The sequence below is a fragment of the Phacochoerus africanus genome, chromosome 7, assembly GCF_016906955.1.
Source record: "Phacochoerus africanus isolate WHEZ1 chromosome 7, ROS_Pafr_v1, whole genome shotgun sequence".
NCBI lineage: Eukaryota > Metazoa > Chordata > Mammalia > Artiodactyla > Suidae > Phacochoerus > Phacochoerus africanus.
This window is the reverse complement of record NC_062550.1, coordinates 9,171,017-9,195,038: the sequence shown is the minus strand read 5'-3', so window position 1 is coordinate 9,195,038 and position 24,022 is coordinate 9,171,017. Positions and strand designations below refer to the sequence as shown.

The window sequence follows — 24,022 nt, the reverse complement described above, 5'->3', positions numbered from 1 at the left end:
CAATGTTCAGCTGTGCAGGTGCAGGTGCTGGCATGAAGCAGGTGGACAGCGGGATTTCACCAAGGTTGGACAGTGCCAGCTGAGTGGGACAGAGGGAGAGAGGGTGTCTGTAAGTAAATCAGTGCAAGAGAGGATAAACAAGGCGTATCTGCCTGCAGCTTAATTTTGCTCAGTGGTAAGTAATTAAAAGCAATATTTTAAAACAAATCTGGATTCATTCTGGAGTAGAGTGAGCAAAGCACACGGGCTTTTCAGATTACTCTGGAGACTTCAAATATAGTGCTCCTGTTTGAAGTGCTGCTTCCAGCTATACCCCCTGGTCCTCATGTGGTGAATTCCTCTTGTTGGAAGTTTGGGAAGCCTTGGAAAAATCTGAGAAGGCCTGTTTCTGTGGGTGTGACCCCTCTCACGCCTAACTGGCCCCCTGACATCTTGTAGGGACCATCTGAGGACAAGGTCCAACTAAGAGCTGTGACAGTATTGATGGAGCAGGAGGGTGGAGGCTGCGCCTCTAAGATGCTGGGTCACACGGAGGGCTGGGGACCAAATCAAGACCCCTTAGGGATGGGGTGGGCACTGGTGGGGGGAGCAGACCCTGAAGCTGAGAGTCTCGTCTAGGGTCCACACAAGTCAAGGAAGACCGTGGGGAGGGGACAGGTTGAAATACAACGGGGCCCCTCCCCCTCCCCTAATCCAGAGCCCCTCGAATGCTTCCCAAGGGAGGCAACACTCTGTGGGTCTGGGCAAATAACACAGGCCGACTGGGTCTCAGGGAACGAGTCAAGGACCTGGTTCCCATTACGGGATGGGGAAGAGGTGTTAGGAATGAGGCCAAAGCCCAGTTATCAGAACTGGGACACTTTCCATATGGGACCTGTGTTCTTCACATCCTTCCTGCATAAATCCTGGGAAAAGGGGGTGTGTCTGCACCTGGGACCCGGCAGAACCTGTCAGGTTGGGGCCCATGTGGGGCTGGGTGAGGCTTTGGGGCACCGAAGCAGCACCTCCTCTGTCTTTGACTACTGCCCGGCCCCAAAGAGCCTCCTCGTTGCTGCCCGGCACCCCCATGGGGTAGCCCCACTCTGGCAAAAAGAGCCTCAGAGTAAACATCATGTTTATTTTGAACATTCAAAGTTACAAAAACAAAAATGTAACAAAACCCATGACATATGTCATACACACGCACGCGCACACACATTGCATCTCATGTCACTTTATGTACAAAATCAGGCGGGAGAAGGGGCGGGGAGGCAGGTCACCGGTAGGATGCACTAATGTCACAGTGTCCAACAGCTTGACATGCTCACTCGCTGCTCAGCCAGGGCTCCTGTCAGCCCCTTCTCCACCTGGCAGGGGCAGGGTTATGGTGGTGGGTCGGTGGGGGGGGAGGTGGCTTGGAGTGGCAGGAAGCTGGGACGAAGAAGGCGAAGAGAATGATGGCAGGTGAAAGGTGCAGCCAGGAGCGGCTCAAGGACGCAACTGAGCGCAATTTCTCTTCCCCAGTCTTCCTGGCTGTGCCTGGGAGCAGCTGAAGGTCATACCTGGAGTCCACACAGCAGGCGTTTAGCACAGGTGAGGAGGAAGATCAGTAGATGGAGGGGTGGGGGCTTTGGGGTGATCACCTTCCTGGAATGGAAATGGGGACCCAGGCCCCTCACCAATGGCCTAGACTCAGCGCCTACACGGCAACATCTTCAATTTGTTCTGCTCGCCTCTGGAGGGCTGCTAGGGTGACTCAGCACAGGTCAGAGGTCTCGCATCACCATGACAAAGCATAAAGGACAAGGGGTGGTACCTCTGGGGGGGCTCAAGGGATCAAACAAGTTTTATCATCTCCTTCCTAGGACTCTTTCTTCCCCCCAAGCCCTCCACAAAAGCTGCACCCTTAACAGTAAAAGAAACCCAAGAAAGCCCGCTGTCCCGGAAATCTAAGTTCTGAATTCCGCCGTCACCCCAGCAACAGCGTATGTCATAATGAGATGCTTGACCCAGCACTGGGGCTGATGTCATTGGCTGTTACCAGGGCAACCTAGATCTCGGCAGGTTCTGGCTGAAGCACGCCGTCACTCCATCTGTGGGGGAGCTGGGCCCGAGGTGCTGAACAGTTGAGCTGTGCTCTAAATGGAAACAAGGATCTGGGGGCTGGAAGCAACAGGTCTAGGAGGAGCCTCCATGAGGAGGAGCTGCCCTACAACCTGCAGCTCTTGCATCATGCTTCAGGCTAAGTGCGCAGGGGAGCAGGGACAGAGAACAAAAAAGGGGGGCAAAAGGCACCAGCGCCCATCTGACTCAGGTCGCCAACAGCTGTCTAGACACCTGGCAGGTGACTGACCATGGGAGGGACGGCTGCGTTCTGAACTCTGTTCCTGCCGCAGTGCCCTGGGGATCACCTCTCCTCGCTCTGCCTTCTGGGGGTGGGGGGGACAGAAACGCCTAGATGTTTATGTGTTTCATCAAGGAAGGCGGTCTCATGGGTTATGTTGGAAAGCACTCTGACCTCTCAAATGTCCATCCTCTTAAGCGTAGCCTGGACTCCACGACTCCCTCAGGCAGGCAGTACAGCCTGGGGGAAAGACCACTGCGTTCTAGTCCTGCCCTGCTCCACTGGGCTGTGTGATTCTGGGCAAGTCACTTGTCCTCTCTGAGCTCTTCCCCATCTGCATAAGCAAGAGGTCAGGCTGGGTGGCTTTTCTCAGCTCCTAATTTCTTCCACTCTCTTGGGGGTGCTGATGAGGACTCAAGGGTAGGGGCCAGGAAGCCACCAGCCCCTTTGAGACCCTCTCAAATAGGCAGAGGTGCCAGGCTGGGGCGATCCAGAAAAGCTGGATTTTCACAGTCTGTGTACGAGGTGGGTCTGCTTTGACCCTTGCCCTTGCCCCTAACTCTTTGGAACTAGCTGCTGACCCTGATCCAGGCTTAGCCAGACCCCACCTGCTATCCCGTCCCAGGACCTGCCCCTGCTGTGTGGCTTCTCTGGTTTGTCCCACCCTAGAGACCTGAAATCACAGACTATTGCACTTTTAATCTGGACACTTCTCCAAGATGACCAGAGCAAGGGCCTTAGCTCACAAATGAGGAAGGCCAGCCCAGAGAGGGCAGGGGCTCACAGAAGACTGCACAGCAGGGTAGTGGCTGGGCTGACTAGGAACCAAAGGCTCCTGCTCCTCATCCGGTGCTCTGCACACCATTCCCTGCTTCTCTCTGCTCTCGGCTTCTTCTTTCCTTTTCCAAAGGCTGCCAGGCCACGCAGAGAGGGTAGGTATTGTGGCTCTGCTGGGGCCTGGGTCCCCTGGGACCCAGTGCCTCTGCCTCATGCTATTTCCAGGCCAGGCTGAAGTGGCCCAGGATCTGTCCTGGTACCAGAGGGGAAGAGGTGACTGTGCCAGTGAGCACAGCTGTGGGTGGGCACAAGGGGTGATTACGACCCTTTGGCCTCCGGGGACCTTGGTCCCTAACCCTCCAGGCTGGAGCTGGGGAGGGAATGTCCTGGAAGTTGAGGCGGGGATGGGCCAGGCATGGAACCACCATCAAAGCACTGCACACAAACAAGGAACAGCAAGGGTGCGGGTGGGAGGGAGGGTTGGGGGGGAGAGGCTCCATCAAGATCCCTCTGCCCTTGACTGGCAGCTGGTGGAAAGATGGAAGGGAGGAGAATCTGAGTGTCCTATGGTTGCCATTCCCTCTGCAGCCTGTTAGGGTCTGGAAGGGGAAGGGCCAGGCCAGGTGCGTGGGAGACAGGGGCGCAGACAACCATCCCTGTCACTGAGATAATGGGCGCCCCCCCCAAACACCACCTCATTAGGGGGTGCTGTTGAGATCAGTGGAGTCGGTTGTGGTTCATGGGACGGTGGGGTGGGACTCCACTGTAATGCCAACAGGCCAGGAAGAGCCCTGGGCAATGCCCTGCCACCCCCCCACACCCCTGCCAGGCTCTGGACTCACCCCAGGCTTGACCTGTTGACTGGAGTGGCTTGTCCCCATCCAAGAGGCATTAGGGCACAGCCATCAAGGGCAGGGCGTTCTGGAGGTATGCGTAGGGTGGGAGAAGCGGGAGGCATGGCCAGGAGTGGGACAAGAGGGGCGGCCAGTGTGGGGGTAGGCTGAGGAGGGAATGTGCCCTCGCCCCGGAAGGTTCCCGAATCGGCAGGCAAGGGAGGGGCCCTGGACCAGGCAGCCCCTCAGGCCTTGGCCCTCCCCTGGCAGACATCGAACGTGGCCTTCGTCGCACCACCAAAGACCTCCACCAGCTTGTCTTCCCAGGGGAGGATATTGCCCAGCAGCGGCCCCGTGCAGTTGGCAAGGCCCAGGACCTGGGCGGGCGTCAGGGCATGGTCCCACAGGTTAAACTGGGCAATGTCACCCACGAAGGCCTGGGTGGCATCAAACCGGCCACCTAGGGTGTCCTGGGCCAAAAGGGGGAGAGAGAAAGGAGACAGATACGGCGTGAGAGAGCAGAAAAGACAGGCAGGCACTCAGAGTGAAGCCCCGCCCCTGCTGAAGCCCTGCCCCCGGGTTCTAGCCCCAGCTCTGCTCTCTGGGGGCCTCCCTCAGTCCATCCATCTGCAGAATGGCTGGGCCACACCCAGTGCTCACGGCTGTGCTGTCAGGGGCCCTCTGCCTACCCCTCCTCCTCAAGCGCCCTGGGTGGGGTATGGCATCTACCTGGGTCACAAGCCCTGATATCACCCTAAGCCTTACCTGTTCCTGGCCCAAGATGAGAATCCCATGAGGCTTGATGGGGTGCCAGGCGGCCAGGTTCTCACCGGAGCCCCGCAGCTCCCCGTCCTGGTAGGCGGACCACAGGCCATCCCTTGTGGTCCAGGCGATGCAGATATGGTGCCAGCCACTGTCCTTCAGGCTCAGGGGCAGCTGGGCCACCTGGAAACAGGTCCCCCAGGCCCAGGTCAGAGGCGCCACAAAGCTCAAGGCTGGAGCCGTGGGGTGGGGGATGGGGAGACCGAGGTCCCTCTTTCCAGGGACTGATCCAAGGCTCGGCCCTCCCCTTCCTCCCAGCCCAGTGTCTTTCCAACACGGTATATAGTCCCCACAGTATATAGTCAGGCAGCTTCACTGAGGCCACAAGAGACAACGCAGTGTTGGTTTTCGATTGTTTCCAGGTAGGTTATTCATCCTCTAAAGGCCTGTAGGGTCATGCAGGGCTGCGGCTGTGTCTCACAAGCCTACCTTCCCTGAGCACCTCACACAGTACCCGCACACAGCTGGGCTCAGCAGTACTGGCATTGGAGGAATAAAGCCTTGAACTTGGAGGCTGGGCACGGTCACCCGACCCTGCTGTGGGACCCTGGGCCTTAGTCTCATCTGTAACCTTAGGGAGTTGGACAAAGGATGGCCAATAGGCAGCTGCCTCTGCCTCCTCCTCCACCCAAGGCAGACATGACTAATCAATCATGAGCGTAGACTCACCCTCCGAATCTTTCTCACTGCAGGGCTCTTGGAAGCCACTGCTGATTGATTCGAGTTGGCCCTGTGAGATGAAAGCTATTTGCTGCCTGTGAATCTGGGGCTCCCAAAGGGCTCTTTCATCTCCTAAGTTCTCCAAGATCACAATTTAATGCAACCTCTCTGAGGCCTACTTCGTGGCCAGGCCTTGTTCTGGACGGTGGGGATGTGGACCCATTCCTGGTCATAAGAGGAGCGGAATCTTCACAGGAGGGAAGGACTTCAGGGACCGCATTGTGAGACGGAATAGCATAGGGGCCATCGGGGAGGTACAGAGGCCATAAAGGCCCAGAGGAGGTGGGGGATGAAGATGTGGAATCTAAACACAGCTGGAAACACAATGACACGGGCCATTCCCACCGCAAGTCAAACCAAGTGGGATGGGAGGACAGCAGGGGCAAAAGCGTAGGGGTTGGAATAAAACGGGAACCAGGAGGAGCTTGTGAGTTTGGTTCAAAACACCCCACAAGTTCCAGGAACTAGCTGCCCTGTGCTCTGTCCAGGGTGCTGAATCCTTTCCACAAGAACTACTTGCTGACCTTGGGGCAGAGCCAAGAATGGCAGCCAGAGGGTGTCTGAAGGGAACAGGGCAGTAGGATCTAGTCGTCCAGCTACCCTGGTGGTCTTAGGACCTACTGGGCCACAAGAGGAATTCACTGCCCCCCTGGGCCCATCTCCTTCCTCCTCCAGGACACCGCGAAAGACAGCACCTACGGCTAAGCAGGGTTCTGCTGGGTGTCATCCACTCCTAGCAGCTGTATGTGGCTGTGTGGTCACGAGTGGGTATAATTTGTGGTGTCTGCATTTCCAGGGAGTCTCAAAAGACCACTATGCCTTCAAGACCCAAAGCAACATGGCAGGCAGGGGAAGGATATTGGGGGGGTGTGTGATAAGATGCCCCCCTTGCTTCTCCTTGAATCGCCATGCCCCTGCCACGTCACTTCCCCTCCACCTTGTCCTGCCCTGAAGCCAGGCTGGGGGGGAGGTGAGGGGGCTGGTGGCCTGGGCGTGGGGAAGATGGGTGGCCCAAGGGTGAAACAGTGGAGGAGCTAAGACGTGATTTCTGGAGCCCATGAGCTCAAATGACGTCACCATTCCTTCAGAGCTATGTAGCCAGGGTGCATTATTTTCCCTCCCTGAGCTTCAGCTTTTCCACCTGCAAAATGGGGATAACTGGAGTTCCTGTGGTGGCTCAGAGGAAATGAATGTGACTAGTATCCATGAGGATGCAGCCTCAATCCCTGGCCTCACTCAGTGGGTTAAGCATCTGGCGTTGCTGTGAGCTGTGGCGCAGGTTACAGACGTGGCTTGGTTCCCACGTTGCTGTGGCTGTGGTGTAGGCTGGCAACTGCAGCTCTGATTTGACCCCTAGCCTGAGAAACCTCCATATGCCAAGGATGTGGCCCTAAAAAGACAAAAAAAAAAAAAAGAAAAAAAAATTGGGGATAACAGGGTATCTACCTCCTGGTGCTGCTGGGTCAAGAGTGATAAGGTAGGTAAAATGCCTCCTAGCGCAGGGCCTGGAATAATAAAAACAGCTTACATTTATCAAAGTTTCTTCAATGCTAGGCTTGTCTAAAGCTGTTTATGTGCATTTAAGCCACTTATTTCTCACCATAGCTCTGTGCAATAGAGATTACTGTTATTCTTGCATTATGGATGAGGGAACCGAGGCACAGAGAAGGTAAGTGACTAGTCTGAGGTCACACAGTAGGTAAGCGGGACAACTGGCATTCAAGTCCGGCATCCAGGCCCAGCGCTTGACCATGGCACCATCCTACTCTTCACAAGACGGGAGGGGCAGTGGGGCTGGCGGCACAGCGGGGAGGGGATGAGGGGGCCATCGGCACTCCCTCCTGCCCTCCCTCCCTCCCCAGCTAGGCCCTTGGACCTCATTGGCTTCTCTCTCTGTCCAGGAGAACGACCAGGGCTCTGGGGGCAGACACTTCCAGCCCTGCTCCTAGAGCCGGGTCACGGGAGAGGTCTCTGGATCTCTGCGCGCCTCACATGCTCCCCTGTAAATGAGACACCACCACTTACAGCCTCTCTCAGATGCAAGCTCCGCTTCCACCAGCCCCAGGGTCTTTGAGTTCCCAGAGCCCAGCCTGGCACACCCTCGGCATTCCATGTGTGCTGATTCTGCTGAGCAGGAGCACTGAGAGCCCCCACCCGGTTGGGGACCTGGCGCAGGGCAGGGGCTCCTGGAAGGGTACCCCCACCCCCGCCTGACCCCGGCCTGCTCACCTTGTCATTGATCAGCAGCTCCATGGGGTCATGGCCCGCCTCCAGCAGCACAATCTCGTTGGCCTGCCCGGGCACCGAGTAGGAGAAGGGGGTACCCTGGCCGGTGCCACCCGACCTGGACCGCAGCCACATGCAGACGGTGAAGGCATAGAGCTCGGGCAACGCCTTCCGCACACGCGCGTACATGTAGTTGTTGCGGATGGGGATGCTGATCTTGAAGGCGTCCGGGGGGCTGTAGGCCGAGGACCCTGAGTCGGGGGAGCAAGGCGGACATGATGGGGGTCAGTGGACACTGATGAGGCTGGGGTGGCCACACTACACACTGAGGGCTATCGTCCCTGGGCACCTGCCATGCGCCAGGAGCCTTCATGGCCTTTTCTGCTCTGTTTCTGTGTTGAGGGGTGTGGCTAACGCACAAAGGCTTTGGACCTGAGACGTCCTGAGTTCGAATCCTGCCTCTTCCACTTCCCAGCCATGTGACCTCCAACAAGCTCAACTTAACCTCTCCGGGCTTCCGTTTCCTCAGCAAAATGAGGTAATACCGTTTCCTCCCTCCCTCGGCTGTGGGAGGGTTGAGTGGGACAAGCCATGGAAAAGACTTGGCCGCTATGAAGGGCTTACCAAACATGAGCTACTACTGTTACCATTAGAATTCCTGGTCTATTTACTTAGGAAGCACTACAGAGGGGCTTTCTATGTGGCAGGCATTGTGCTAAGTACTTTTGCATCCCTTATTCATTCTTGTGACAACCTCACAGGATAGATACTATCATCATCCTCGGGTTATAGAAAGATCGAGCAACCTTGGCACAGAGAGGTCGAGCAAGCTTCTCAAGGCTGCACAGCAAGTTAAGCAGCAGAGACGGGATTGGAACAAGACAATCTTGGGCTCAGAGCTGTAGGGATTCCATGTCTTGAATGTCAGAGGGCTTTCTGCAGGGGGTAGACTGGGGAGTCACCACCCCCAAGGGGAAGGATAACACCCACCACTCACACCTCCAGGGTAGGAGTCTCCCTCCCCCAGCTGGTTATTGTGGGCAGAGGGCAGGAGTTTGGGGCTGGGAATGGGGGACCCAGAGTTCCCAGGTCTGGCTGGGGCTTGGAGGGGAAAGTTGATGGGATGCATCACGGTAAACAAGGAAGGGCCTCAGCATCTGCCTCCTTAAACCCATTTCATAGATGAACTTCGGTCCCAAGAGGAGAAGGACGCAACGTGCCCACAGGTGCAGACACCCTGCCACATTTCCTCCCTCCTCTCTGCCCTGCAGCTTCTTGAGGGGGCATTGGCCCCAACCCCTTAGGAAATGCAGTGTAGACGAATGAGTGGCACGACCGAGTAGGGATGACTTGGCCTTTCTTGGCCCTGTGTACCAGCCAGGGTTCAGGGATGCTGGCCCTGGAAGCCACCAGGCCATGCCTCCCTTCAGCTGTGCCCCTGCTATGGCCCCCTCCACTGAGAAGTCACGCTCCACCTCTGCTTTCAAGGATGAGCTGGAGGCCCACCTCCTCCAGGAAGCCTCCGAGATTTCCTTCCCCTGAACTCCTCTCCCGCCTCTAAGCCAGTCCCCGCTAATTGCTCATGGTTTCCCCAACTTGTCTACATGCCTTTTAAGGGTGCTCCTCACGAAGTCTGAAAGATGAATGATCCCTAAGAGCTCATGAGTCCCGAATCCCCATTCTTCAGATGAGGAAAATGAGGCCTGGGGAAAGGAAGTGAACTTCCAAAGTCACCGAGCAAGCCAGTGACAGCTGTGGAACGAGGAGTCAGGTCTCCTGATGTTCACACCCTGATGAACACTGTCCTCGATGCCATGTTTCTCTGACCCCTGGCAGTGCCAGGCCCAGGTGTTAAACAAGTGACAAGATTCTGACATTGAAGGTGCCACTGTGTGGGAACCACAGATGTGGTTTAAGGTCTAGCTCTACTACTTAAGGGCTGTGTGACCTTGGGCAAGTCGCTTGACCTCTCTGAGCTTTATTTTCCATCCCTGGATAGTCTCTGAAGACTGAACCAGCTGATGTGTCAAGTACTTGCCCCAGAAAAGGCGAATTGTTACTGATAAGCACGTCTCCCAATTATTTTCTTTCTCTTGGATTTCATAGTCTCTTCACCATATCATCTAGCGTCAGCCTTGGAGAGCATGAAAATGATTTTCTAGTGAATCTGCCACCCCAAGGACCTGTCTGAGGACCCAGGTCTCGCCTGCCACGCCCCCTGTAGGGTCCAGGACCCACCATGCTCCAGTTCGGCCACGCGGTCCTGCAGGGCATCCAGCTCCTTCTCCACTTCCTGCCGCTGCTGCTGGCTGCTGTGACTCAGGGCCACCCGCTCCTTCTCCAGCGCCAGGACCTTGGCCAGCAGCTGCCCTTCCAGCTCATCCATCTTGGAGTGCAGGGCTGTGGGCACCACGGGCGCAGGAGCTGGGGCCGCAGAGAGGTTCACCCGGACTGGAAGCTCCTGCTGCTTACGGGACAGAGAAAGGGTGTGTGAGGCCACTTGGAGGGAGGAGGGAAAGAGACAAGCTGCCCAGAGATGCCCACTGCTCCTGCTGAGAGAGCCCAGGTGAGCCTCAGCTTCCCCATGTGTAAAACAGGCATGGCGATTCCAGCTTCAGGCAGCAAACGTATACTGGGTGTCTAGCAGACTATTTCCAGTGCTGCTGCGTGGAGAGCCGAAAGCAGGCTGGCCCCTGCCCTCGAGGACAGCTCAGCCTGTGGGGGGTGGGGGCTGGCAGTGGAGAGCTGTAGAAGCCCCCTGGGTAGTCTAAGGTGCAGTCGGGGTTGAGAGCCATCGCCGAGTCTTTTATCACTTGAAGGCTGTGCATTGACGGGTCCTTGAGGCTGCAGACTGTCTTATTCACTTGACTTATTCACAGGCCAAGCTTCTCCAACATGGTGCAAGGCTTGGTGTGGGCACTGGGCAGACCCAGAGGCACAAACCAGGGCCTTCTGGAACAGCGAGCCAGGGCTGCAACATTTCAGATCACAGGCTCTCGAGTCAGACAGCCCAGGGTTCAAATCCAACTGGGGAGCCAACCTGCTGCGTGGCCTGGGGCACATGCCTCCCACCACAGCAATGCCAGATCTGAACCACGCCTGTGACCCACACCACAGCTCACAGCAACGCTGGATCCTGAACCCACTGAGTGGGGCCAGAGATCAAACCCGCATCCTCATGGATGCTAGTCAGGTTCATTACCACTGAGCCACAACGGGAACTCCGAGGGCAGGTCCTTCAGCCTCTCTGAGCTCATTTTCTAGCTATGAGATAAATGCGTCCCCTTCTTCAAAGTGCTAAAGGTGGGGAGGGCAGTGCAGGCCGGGTCACTGCCACACTCAGCACCTGAGAGAAGGGAGCTGCCACCAGAGTCGGTGACCTTGCGCTGAGGAGTTGGAGGGACTGACGCTCAGGTCTGCCCCTCACCCCGAGAGTGGGGGCAGGAGGGCTAACCTCTCTGGTGTCATCTTCCTCCTCTGTCAAGTGGGGACTTGAAGTGCCAGGCTCACACGTCGGTGGTCAGGATTAAATGAGCCCACAGCGTCCCATGCGAGAGGGCGCAGCCCTGCATCCATGCAGGTGCCTGCTTTGCCCACCAGGCTGGGGTGGGGGCCAGGTGAGAGGGGCGGGGCATGGACGGATAAGCCCCACCCCGATTACACTAACCTGTACTATCCACTACCTGGAGGGCTCCTTGCAACTCCCCAGCTGCCTACGAATCCTGACTCTGGTGCTCACTAAACACAAAGCCTCAGTCTCCCCTTCTGCAAAATGGGGACAACCGGCTCCACTCCATCCAGCCACATGACAGAGGTAAGGACAGAAGAGTGGAAGTAACAGGCCCTCATAGACTGTAAAAGAAGAATGCCAACTGGGAGGCTTGAATCCATCCACTGACGGGGAGCTCACGACCTCCAGAATCTTCCTTTGACCACTAACAGCTCATGGAGCCACAGCGCCAGCCACCCACCGCATCTGAGGTGGCCGGACTTCTGGGGAACCTTGGGCTGAGGCAACTGGCTCATGGACTAGCTTCCGTGTCAGCACTGGAAGGGCCGTGGCTGGGTCTCCTCTGCCTCACTTTCCCTCCTTCCAGGGGGCCACACTTCTGAGGGGCAGGGTGCCAGGCCCACCCTCGGCACTTTCCAAGTACTTACTCCTGAGTTCTTAGAGCCACTTGTTTTGGCATCCCCACTTCACAGCTGGGGAAACAGAGGCAGAAGTCCTGCTGAACTGTCTACAATGATGGGGGTGGGGCGCGAAGCTGACATCTTTGGAGCCAAAGCCTCCTCCCTCTCGCAAAGCGTCCTCCTCCCTCAGAGGGAGAAAGACCTGCCAGGAAGGAACAGCACGTCAAGTGCTATCTACACAGGCGCCCTTGGGAGGAGATGGGCGCGGGCTGAGGGAGGTGGGCACACAGCTGTCTTTTGCCAGAGCCGCCAGCTCGGGGCCCCCGACAGGAAGGCCAGGGAGGAGGTGGGCTCACCACATCCTGTGTGGCCCCCTCCCCACCCCAATCTCTGAATCAGAAGAACACGACTGCCCCCGCCCCCCACTTTCCCATCTGTTGCGGGCGCAGGCTGTGCCGCGTGGGCTCCTGGCCTGATGCCAAGTGGGCCCCTAGCCTGGGCTGGTGGGGAGATGAAGATGCCATCACCCCACGCAGGTCCTGGGGAGGCAGGAAAATGGGGGTCCAGAACCCGCATCATTGTGCTGGGAGTCCAGGGTGGGATTTAGTGTAAGCACGTGGGGCCTGGAGCCAGAGCCCGGGGTTCTGGATCAGCTCAGCACTAACATGCCAGGCTCCTTAGCGCTCCCTAGCAGGGTGCTAACAGCCCCGGATGTCCTCATCGTCACGTACTGCTCGCCAGGCCTCGCCCCCTGGAAGGACTGCGCCAACATTCCACCGCCCCTCCCAACAGCCCGCCAGCTCTACAGATAAGCCAGCAGAGGCTCAGAGAGGTGAAGCCATCTGCTTAGGGTCACACAGCTGTGAAGTCACAGAGCCAGGACCCTAAGTCCAGCCCCTGTTCCCATTCTTTGGTCTTATCCTGACAGTGTGGGTCTCAGTTTGTTCATCTGCCAAATGGGCACAGGGCTGGCTGTCCTGCCTGCCTCAAGGGCCGGCAGGAGAGGTTCTAGGGGCCACAGGAAGGTTGGGAAGGGCTGGCAGGCAGTGTCAGATGTGGTGCGGGGCAGCTCCACAGGGGCCCCAGTGGGAGGGACCTGCCTGTGCAAGGTGGCGCTGAGACTGGGAGGCCGCAGGGAAGACCCGACCACCTTGTCCCCAGGTGGGGCCCGTTCCTTTCCTTTCCTAGGGTTAGGGTTAGGGTTGGTGCTGGACTTCAGGGTCAAGTTCCTCCCCTCTGTGCAGCTCACCCTGCCCAAGACAGCACAGGGCTCAGCTTTAGGGGCAACAAGGCAGGGTGACAAGGGAGCAGGCTGGTGGCAGCAGTGTGGGTCAGGCCTCTGACCGCGCACATCCTCTGGTCCCCCAAGTCCTGTGTGAGGCTGCCCAGGCTTCTACCCTGCCCGCCCCCCGACACCGCCGAGCCTGGTGACCTTGGTAAGTACAGCTTCCATGCCTGAGTTTCCCATTCAGTTACAAACGTACAAAAATAGTATCATGTGGGGAGTTCCTATTGTGGTGCAGTGGAAATGAATCTGACGAGGATCCATGAGGTTGTGAGTTCGATCCCTGGCCTCACTCAGTGGGTTAAGGATCTGGTGTTGCCATGAGCTGTGGGGTAGGTCGCAGATGCAGCTCGGATCCCATGTTGCTGTGGCTGTCGTGTGGGCCGGCGGCTACAGCTCCGATTCGACCCCTAGCCTAGGAATCTCCATATGCCGCAGGAGCAGCCCTAGAAATGGCAAAAAAAAAAAAAAAAAAATCACATAGCATCGGAGGGAGCATCAAATGAGGTGAGAGAGATGAATGCCCGTGGGGTTGGCCAGGAAGGCTAAGCGTCAGTTATGGTTACGATCGTCACTAATATATATGTGTATATATATATATATATATATTTTTTTTTTGTCTTTTTGCTATTTCTTTGGGCTGCTCCCGCGGCATATGGAGGTTCCCAGACTAGGGGTCTAATCGGAGCTGCAGCTGCCAAGCCTACTCCAGAGCCACAGCAACTCGAGATCTGAGCCACTTCTGCAACCTACACCACAGCTCTCAGCAACGCCAGATCCTTAACCCACTGAGCAAGGGCAGGGACCGAACCTGCAACCTCATGGTTCCTAGTCGGATTCGTTAACCACTGCGCCACGACGGGAACTCCGATCGTCACTAATATTACCTCACCGGCTCTTGAAGGAACTCGCCCTCCTCCATCTCCACCCATAAATCTTTTTGTTGAATCATTATAGTGAGAGAAACAAAGCGAGCTACAGAAGAACAGATACCACTGACAGAAAGCTGCCAAGACTCAAAACTAGTGCTGTATTTAGAAAAGCGTGAAGAAATGCACGGAGAGAGAAACACAAATTCAGGACCGCGGGGATGCTCTCGGGGGCTGGGAGTGGGGAGGCTCTGAGCGGCCTCAGCTCCTTGCAACTGTCCTGGTTCTTGAACCCGGAGGGAGGCCTGGACGGGAGGCCTTAAGCCTTTGTGCATGTCTGAGGTCCTCCACAGTCATCTCCCTGGGGGCTCAGGTGATGGACCCGGCATCGTCACTGCTGCGGCTCAGGTCCCCGCTGAGGTGTGGGTTCGATCCTTGGCTCGGGGACTTTCTCATGCCAAAAGCATGGCCCAAACAAACCAACCAACCCAACCCATAGCCACCAGGGGCAGCTAATTGCAAATCCAACCACCAAGCTCCCCGGCCCTCTAATCGCAGCCCTCACTATGCACCCCTAGAGGCTATGCTTCATTCCGACCCAAAGTCCCCAGCTGCCCCCGGCTCCCTCTCACCCTAGGGCCTCCGCACATGCTGTTCCTTCTGCCAAGAACACTCTTCCCACCCCCACCCCACCTCCTCTGGCCACTGCCTCCTCACCCTCCAGATGGCAGCTTCCCTGACGCCTCAGCTAAGATGCGCTAAAGGGAGAGGGAAGGAGGGCGTCTCTGGAGGGACTGCCAGCCCGTACTCACCCCTTCCTTCCCTCCTCCCTCCCTCCCTCCCTCCCTGTGGCAGCACGAGGCCGTGGGTGCAGGCGCGACTCTCACATCAGAGAGGCCCGCGTCACTCCCAGGCTCTCCACTCAAGCTGCTCCACCCCTTTGACCCTCCGTTTCCTCACCTGCAGAATGGGGATCCCCAGAGTATCGCCATTGTCAGATGTATGGGATGACAAAATGAACAAATACCTAAAGCCTGGGATGTAATAATGATTGACAGAGAGTCATCGCCGTCATTGTCATTTGCTCTCGTCGAGGGGTGAGAGTACAGCGAGTGGGAACCGTGGGTGTGTGGGCCCTGGAGCCGGACTGCCTGGGATTGAAATTCCAGCTGAGGGACCCGGCTGAGGTTTCTGACCTCCCTGAGCCTCAGTTTCCTCGTCTGGGAAATGGGGAGAGTAAGAGTCCCTTGGTTCTCATGGGGCTACACCGTAAGGCCCTTGGAACAGGCTGGCACGGAGGGCACGCTCAGCCCTGCTGCCTCTTCTAAGCACCAGGAGCTGCAGCTCCAGAGGTGAATAAGGCCTGCGCCTGCCACCTGCGGTGCTCTCGTTTTGGGGGGAAGGGCTGTCTGGGCGCAGTGACGATGACAGCGTCCGCAAGAAACTTTTCTGAGGAGCTTTCTTCTCCAGGAGCTGGGTGGGGGCTACCCCTGTCACCATGTAACCCGGGCAGGAGAGAAGGTAGCAAAGGCCAGACCACTCTCTGTCCTGTCTTGGTCTCTCTGTCCTGGTCCCCAGTGCCAATTTGGAGCTGGGGTGGAAAGAAGCCCCATGGACCTCTGTGCACTGAGGGAGCCAGGTCAGGGCGGTCGGTGTGCAGGGAGGGGAGAAGACCCCAGGGTAAGTGACCAAGACACCCCTAGCCCCAGGCCTCCTCTCCTCCTCCTTCAGGCCTCGAGCTGCTGCCTTGAGGCCACAAATGACCCTCTTAGGCCCTGCCTGCCCACATACCTTCTGGGCCCTGGTCAAAAATCTGCAGCAAAAACTGAGGACCCCACCTTCAGCCCATTTTCCTAGAAAATTCCGCCTGTGATCCTGGCTCAGCTTCTGCTGTGCTGTGTGGCCTTGGGCAAGTCACTCAGCCTCTCTGAGCCTCAGCTTCCCCTGGAATCAAACAAGGGTTGTGTGTGTTTTGGGTGGGGGGGCACCTAAGCGCTTCCACTTCAGGTTGTCTGCCTCAATCCCCATCCCCAGTTCCAGAGGGACCAGTGCCTGACTGTCCTGGGGACACCCCATGGCTTTGGCACTTCCTGCGGAGCACCAGCCCCTGACCTCCTCCTCCCATGGGCCAGGACTTCCCCAAATGGCCCATAAACATAAGAAAAGGTGCTCGACATCATGAGTCATCGGAGAAATAGAAATTCAAACCTCTAGGAGTCCACCACACACCCACCAGCATAGAGAGCATCTTTAAAATGACCACAGCACGGTCGACAAGCTTCACACGCAGGTGGGCGTGCAAACGCTTACTGTCACTTTGGAAAAGCGTTTGGCAAAACCTCCTACTGCAAATATAGGCCTCTCCCGGGACCCAAGCATCCCACTCCTGGGGATGCGTCCAGGAGAAACGAGGGCTCACAGCCACCCAAAGTTATCACAAGGACGTTCAGGGCAGCGTGGCTAAATCAGCGAAGGTGTCCCCACACATTGAGACACGACCCAGCAGTGAAAAATAGCAAAGCACCCCCACCCCCACCACGATTGAATCAGACACACTGCTGAACGAGAACACCAGACACGAAGGGCTGCAGCCCGTCTCAGTGCATCTGAGTTCAAACACACGCAAAACTGATCTAAGGTGACAGAAACCAGAAGAGAGGCACCTGTGGGGAAGGATGGACTTTGGGGTCACAAAGGAGCCTTCTGGGACACTGGAAATGTCCTGACTTCTTATCTAGGGGATGCTTTCCTGGGTATCTCCGTACATAATTTTTCACTGAGCTGAAGATTGATGTCTCCTAAGATACGTGAGCAAGAGCTCTTATCTTGAGTGTAAGATATAGCTGAAAAAAAAAAAAAAAGTCCCACAATGAAGTCTTCTGCCCCAGTGGCTCCTGCCAGGCTTGAAACAGCAGGAAGGGGGTCTCCTCTCCCGGAGGAAGGGAGGCCTCCTGGCTGCAGGGTGGCAAAGCAAGGAAGGTCCTCTGGGCATCTTACACCCCCTCCCACTTGACAGACAGGGAGACCGAGGATCAGAGAGAAGATGAATCTTCTGAGGTCCCAGTGAGCCGATGGCAGAGCTGAGGTTTAAAACACCAGGTTTCAGAGTTCCTGTTGTGGCTCAGCGGAAATGAACCCGACTGGTATCCATGAGGACATGGGTTCGATCCCTGCCCTGGCTCAGTGGGTTAAGGATCCCATGTTGCCGTGAGCTGTGGTATAGGTTGCAGATGCGCCTTGATCTGGCGTTGCTTGGCTGTGTGCAGGCTCCCATTTGACCCCTCGCCTGGGAACTTTCATATGCTGCACCTGTGGCTCTAAAGCAAAATCAAAACAAACGAACCAAAAAACCCCACCAGGTTTCTTGCCACAACAAAGGTTTCTACTGGCAGGAGTAGGGGTTAAGGGCTTCTTAGTGTGGGTGCCCCACCTGGGGATAGGGGAAACCAGCCATAGGGAGAGGGGCCACTGGGGTCTGCAGGTGGCTGGAGGACATGAGATTCCACATGGTCCAACAATAGGCCGATGGGCAGAGGCTCCCTCACCACTCTGCTGGCTCCCTTCATGACCAAAGAGGCAGGGTCAGGGGAAGCAGCCCACAGAGAGCAGAGGCTTCCAAGATGGGCAGCAATATTAGACAAAAGCAAAAGCAACCAACAGACTTTAGAAAAGGCACCCAGGAGCCCCTCCTGTGGCCCAGTGGGTTAAGAATCCAACACCAGTGGCTCAGGTTGTTGCAGAGGCATAGTTGGATCCCTGACCTGGCACAGTGGGGTCAAGGTTCCAGTGTTACCGCGGCTGTGGTGTAGGTCACAGCTGCAGCTCGGGTTCAGTCTCTGGCCTGGGAACTTGCACACGCTATGGGTGCAGCCATAAAATAACATTTATTTTTAATTAAAAACAATGGCACCCCCAAATTCTCCGGGCCACTCTGTTTATCTGTAGATGTCTCTGGAGGTCTGAGAGTATGTAGATGGGGGATTTGGGGCTGCAAACACATGCAACCCCTGAACCCCCCTCCCCAGTTCCTAAGAAACATTTGCTCAAGAACTCAGAATGTAGAGTCCAAAGGGTTGAACCAAACACAGTCCTTCCTTCTACCCATTCTTTAGATAAGAAAAACAGGCCCAGAGAGGGAAAGTGATTAGCCTAAAGTCACAAGCAAGAAGAACTCAACTGTATGCCACCCAGGCTTCCTATTTCAGAGAATATTAGAGATGCAAAGTATTTAGGGAGCATCTGCCCAGTGAATCATTTTATGGAGGGAAACAGCAGCCAGGCGTGGGGAGGGCAGGTGGTGATGTGTCTGGCTCTGCTTCCTCCAGATTCTATAACCCTCCACTTTTTTGTCTTTTTAGGGCCATTCCCACAGGCATATGGAAGTTCCCAGGCTAGGGGTTGAATCAGAGCTGCAGCTGCTGGCCTATACCACAACCACAGCAATGCCAGATCCTTAACCCACTGAGTGAGGCCAGGGATCGAACCAGCACCTCATGGATACTAGCCGGGTCTGTTAACCACTGAGCCACAGTGGGAAAACCAATCAGCCACCACTTCTTTATCTGTAAGATGGGAATGTATACAGCTTGCTTCATAGGGCTACGGACTGAATAAGCTAATATGAAAGTAGTAAGTGCCAGATAAACGTTACTTTTTATTTATTGTTTTCAGTCTCCTGATTATCTTGCCAGCCAGCAGGAGAAGCCTTTGAGGATTGGCCCTCATCGCTGTAGATGCTCTAAGGCGGAAATGGGCCAGGGCACTAGCCAGCAAGAGGCAATTCCCTCACCTGTCTTCCTTACTCTCCGGAAGGTAGATGAGGTCTGACCCCTCCAGATGGACCTAGATTTAATGATGAAGAACACGGACTCTGAAGCCAGACGCTGACAGGGTCAAATCCAGGCTCCATTGCTGTGTGACCTTGGGCCAGTTTATTAACCTCTCTGAACCTTGGTTTCCTCATCTCTAAGAGGGGGCTAGAATAGTACCTCCCTCACGAAGATCTGCTCAGGGTTAAATAGGATAACACACAGCACCTGCCACGTGGGAAGTGCTTGGTAAGTGTGATCTATAAATTACTAAGTCCAGGAGCCTCTGCAACCACTATCGGGGTGTTCCTTTTCATGGCTTCCACCCCAAGATGGGGGCGGGGGGAGAGGATCGGCCTGCCAGGTAGAATTAAGGATGTGGTTTATGTCAACGAATTACTGTGTCAATCGATCTTGAAATGTCATTGTACACATAAATTAGTGCAAAAACGGAACACCGTTAACACACACACACACAGCCGGTTGCCGCATAAACTATCCTTTTGGGCAGCGGTTCCTGGCCACAGTCATAAAAAGTCAATATCATCTGACCCAGTAATATCACACCTGGGAATTCGGCCTAAAGAAATATTTCAACAGATTTCCAAAGGGAAAAAAAAAAAAAAAAAACAACTACCTGCATGAAATTGATCCTGCAATGAGCATCTAGAAGAAAAAAAATAATTAGAAACAACCTACGTCTACTGCCACGGGACTGATGGATGCTGGAGCCGGAGATGGGTCGGGGATGTTACGGTCATCATGAGAATGGTAATTGCCGGCCGCCACCCCAGCCCCTCTGGAACAAGGTGTACATTTGGATAAAGGGCCAAAAGGGGGTCCTGCAAAAACGAATAAAGTGCTGGAACTGAATGCAATTCTCCCACCACAAATCTTTTGACTTCTTTTCAATGAACAACAGCAGTAACAGCAAAAAGAAAAACACAGAAGACAAATGATTTCTCCTAAGCCCTCAGTGTGACTCCAACTTGAGGCAGGTGGGGAGAGGGTGAGCCGGGGGCCCTTTCCTCCCCTTTGGTCATCAGCCCAGTGGAGTGGGGATGGGGGTGATGCAGAGAGGTGGGGAGGGGCAGGGGTGTGCTGAGATGTGCAGGACTCGGGATGGGAAGGGGACAGAGCGTGATCAGGGAGGGCCTCTGGGAGGAGGTGTCTGCAGCGCTGACTCTGAAATGATGAATATTGATAAGCTGGGGGTAATCTAGGCAGAAGAAGGAACTGGGAGATGAGCCAGATCTGAAATGACAGCCTGGGAGGAGGCTAAGGAGTTGGCACCACAGGGAAACCCCAGGGTGGGTTTCAGGAAGATCCGGGGGGATGCCTGGAGGAGGATGGATGGAGAAGTGTGCCTGGGGGGTGAGGGAGATCAGCAAGGAGGCTGCTCTGCAAGGGGTCACAGAGAGATGAGGAAGGAGGAGGGTGGGGAGGTGCCAAGCATGGCTTCTCGGAGCACGGCTTCCCCGCGAAGCAGGCTGGGACAGAATGAAGGTAGGGGGCTGGTGGGACATCTGGACGGAGGGGCTCAGGAAGCAGTTGAATCTTTTGGTTGGAAGCTGGAGAGGAACCTGGGCTGGAGATGAAGTTGGTTTGGGGCAGCACAGTGGAATGATCTTTGGAAGCTTCAGAGTGTGGCTGCGTTCACCCAGGAAACGTGAGAGGAGGGCAGAGAGGGGACAGAGAAGCAGAGAGGGAGGAGGGGCAGGTGAGAGGTACTTAGAAGCCAGGGGCATGGAGAGCTGTAGGAGGGAATGATCTATGGGGTCAGATGGCAGAGAGGCGTCCAGGAAGATGAGGTTCACTTTACCAACCGCAGAGACGTCACCATGAGCGCTCTCAGGGACCCAGGTGGGAGAGAGACGAGTGGTGAGAAAGGAAAGCCTGAAAACCCAGGAGCATCCTTTTAAAGCTTTGGGATGAGATGGCAAGGGAGAAGCAAGTCAGTGGCTAAAAGATGCCTGGGTCCAGTCTGATCCCACACCTTTTGGGCTCCAGACCCAAGCACCTGCCGAGCACCCCAAAGACCCTGGCTCTGGCTGCTGCCAGGCTCAGAAGGCAGATCTGGTGGGCAGGCAGCCCCTCCATGGCCACTGCACTCAGACAGCAGGAGTGGGTGTAAGGAAGCCAGGACCCTGCCCTCCTAGGAGGCTGACCTGGTACCAGCTCCCAGCCACCAGGATCCCCCCAACCTCAGCAGGTTAACTGTAGGGGGGCCCACCCTGCCAAATGCACAGGTGCTGGGGGAACAGGTCCAGGGCAAGCCCAGCCCTGCCAGCTCCAGACGTGGGAGGAACCACAGGTGCCATCTGGGTGTGGGGGCAGGGGTTAGAGCAGGCCAGAAGTTTATTGAAAACCAAATCTTTTTTTCTTTTTTTTCTGAACATGAATAAAATCTATTTCCTAAAAGGAGGGTTTCCATTTTAAATTGGGGCTATTTAAAAAATGAGTAATACTATAACTTCATGATAAAAACAGCAATCGCTCAAACTGATTGAGCGCACCTCTGCCAGACACTGTTCTGGGCCCTTCACAAAGATGAACTCAATCCTGCTAACACTGCAATGAGGGAGGTGCTATTACTGTCCCCATTTTTCAGGGGAGGAAACTGAGACTCCCCCTCAGTGTTGACTTTCCATCTTTCCCCTGATTATGCTCCTGTTCTCAGCTCTCATCCTTGAAATCCTCCAGAGCTGAAGTAGGGAAAGGTGTGCTCCGGGCTGGCAAGATTCTAGACTTTCCTCCTGCCTTCGTCACTCATCTTAGGAGGTCTCGGACCCCCAGGTTTGAGACTGGTTGTGACAGCTACCTGGCTGTTCTGTGCCACCCTGCAGGCTGGGTGCTGATGCCTGCACAGACTTTCTGGAGGGCCACTGGGCCATGAGCGTGGCCAACTTTCCGCACCAGCATCTCCTGTGCTGCGCGGCCAGGGATTTAACTGAGAGCCACGGACAGAGAGGAGTCCCTGCCTTTCCTTCCAGCTGCACGCAGTTTAGGGGAATTGAAAAAGGGAGGAGCTGGTGCTTTGGCCTCCTTCTCCCCTCTCCTGGCACAGAGCCAGTTTTGTTGCTAACCCTCTTCCCTGCCTCTAGAAGTGGGGGGGGGGGGTGGTGGCTGGGGGTGGTCAGTGCTTTCTGGAAGTCTGTCCCGCCTAGCTTGTCCAGCTCCCCCTCCAGGTGACGCCAAATAGGTTCTCACAGGAGGGTAGGGGTCTGGCAGCTTCAAAGGAGAAATGGCTGGCTGGCCCAGGATCACAGGACAGGCCAAGAGCGGACTCCCCCTGTTGGGCCCCTTTGTGTCTTACCCTGATCCTGAGCCAGGAACAGCTGAAAAAAGTGAGTGAAGGGGGAGAAGCCCAGGTGGGGCCCTATTCGCCACTCAATCCCCACCCCAGAGCTGTCGGCTTCCCAGTATCTTGGCTGGCCATCACCATCTGAGCTCCTGCAGTCAAAGCCACGGTCTGAGGCCAGGAGGGGGCACTGAGGGGTGGAGGCGGTTAGGGGCACCCAGGTTAGGCTTATGAGACACTGTTCCCCGCTCTTCAGCAGGAGAGGAGGACCCCAAGTTCCTTGGACAGCGCTCCTATCTCCTGACCATGCGGGCTGAATGTGTGGCTGGTGCTACTTTGAGGGTGTCTGAAAGAAGGAAATAAAACGGATGCTTAATGTTCTACTGCGTGCCAAGCCTTTCCACGCGTCTACATTTTCATCAAGCCGCACGAGTGGACACTGTCACACCCATTTTACAGGTTCGGAAATTGAGGCTCACGGAGGCGCCTGGAGGAAAAAAAAGCGAGCCTTTCCCATGAGCCCCTTGTGTGCGCCAGTGGAATCCTTTCTCCCGTGGGAGGAAGGACCAACCATCCCTTTTGCACCGACGGAAACCGAGGCTCAGAGACTTCGCGGAGATGTCCCCAGGGTCCCTCAGGTGGCGGTGGCGGTGGCGGCGGGACCCCTGGACGCTCTCGACTCCCTCGAGAGGCCCTTCCCACCCCCTGCCGGGTCCCCGACGGCGCGCGGCGCGGCGCTCACCTCGATGCGGTCGATCCGGTCCCGAAGGGCGCGCACCGCGTCCTCCAACTCCAGGATGAGCGCGGGCGAGTCCCAGGGCCCGTCGGCCATGGCGTCGCGGCGGGGCCCGGGGTCCTGCAGGCCGCGCGGCAGGCCGCTCTCGCAGCGGCCCAGCTTGCCGGTGAGCTCGCGGATGGTGTCCTGGTCGGCGCGGATGCGCGCCTCCTGCTGCAGCGCCGTCTGGCGCAGCTGCTCGGCGGTGCTCTGCAGCAGCAGCAGCTCCTCGCGCTCGCCGGGAGCCGCGTCCCCTTGCTCGGTCCCCGACGGGCAGGCTGCCGCCAGCGGCGTGCACAGGAAGCGGCTGAAGAGGGGCACGGGCGGCAGCGGGTGGGCGCTGGCCGCCGGCGCCCCGGGCAGCGCGGGGGGCCCGGCCGAGCCGCCCGCGCCGTGCAGCGCGCTCAGGCTGCGCTGCGGGCCCGGGGACGCGGCGGCAGCCGAGGCGGCCGAGGCGTTGTCGGCGCCGCCGGGCAGCGCCCGCGCCGGGCTGGCCGCCAGGGGCACGCTGGCGATGATGCAGATGACGGCACCGAGGAACGCCAGCATGCCCGCGGCCAGCAGCACGGCCAGGAACTTCAGCGTGAGGCGGGCGGCGGGGGCTCCGGAGGCCCCCGAAAGGCGCGGCGGCGGGGTCGGGGCGCGGGGCCCGGGCGCGCGGGGCCGATCGCGGCCGGAGCGGGAGCGGGAGGAGCCGGAGCCGGAGCTGTTGCCGCGGCCGCTGCTGCCGCCGCTCTGAGCCCCGGCGGCGCGAGGAGGAGAAGGCGGCGGGCGGCGGGGAGGGGGAGCGGGCGCGGCGGCCCCGCCCCGCCGGCTCCCCCGGGCCAGCCCTGGCCCAGCCCCGCACCCGTTCCGTGCCGGGCGCCGAGAGGGGGCGCCACCCGGGCTGCGGCGAGGGGCGGGGGCGGTGCCGAGAGCTTCATCCCTTCGCCGTCACCGCGCAAAGGGCGGCGACCTGGTGGCCGAGCGGCGGGGCTCCTGGGCGACCCCCGCCCCGCCCCAGCTGAGCTCCGGTCCCCTCCCCGAACCCGACCCCCGCCCCGCCCCAGCTGAGCTCTGGTCCCCTCCCCGAACCCGACCCCCGCCCCGCCCCAGCTGAGCTCTGGTCCCCTCCCCGAACCCGGCCTGCCGACCGCTGCCATGAGCCGAGCT

At 57.2% G+C, this 24,022-nt stretch overlaps 1 protein-coding gene across 1 annotated transcript; it reads right to left on the bottom strand.

The window, feature by feature from the left end:
- Positions 1–1,096: 1,096 nt before the first annotated feature.
- On the bottom strand, positions 1,097–23,793 carry NPTXR (neuronal pentraxin receptor). The gene is made up of 6 exons (XM_047788409.1): positions 23,752–23,793; positions 22,838–23,605; positions 9,940–10,165; positions 7,705–7,952; positions 4,699–4,878; positions 1,097–4,403 (listed from the first exon to the last, which is right to left on the bottom strand). The coding sequence occupies exons 1-6, from the start codon at positions 23,791–23,793 to the stop codon at positions 4,179–4,181; spliced, it is 1,689 nt and encodes a 562-aa protein (XP_047644365.1). The 3' UTR covers positions 1,097–4,178.
- Between the last annotated feature and the right edge of the window lie 229 nt (positions 23,794–24,022).

Excerpts from the sequence above, each read along its gene's own strand:
- NPTXR (XM_047788409.1), bottom strand. The coding sequence starts at position 23,793 with ATGAAGCTCTCGGCACCGCCCCCGCCCCTCGCCGCAGCCCGG. Across the intron at positions 23,606-23,751 it reads CGCCCCTCGCCGCAGCCCGG|AGCGGCGGCAGCAGCGGCCG; the intron begins GTGGCGCCCCCT and ends GCCGGGGCTCAG. Across the intron at positions 7,953-9,939 it reads CGTGGCCGAACTGGAGCATG|GGTCCTCGGCCTACAGCCCC; the intron begins GTGGGTCCTGGA and ends CCCCCGACTCAG.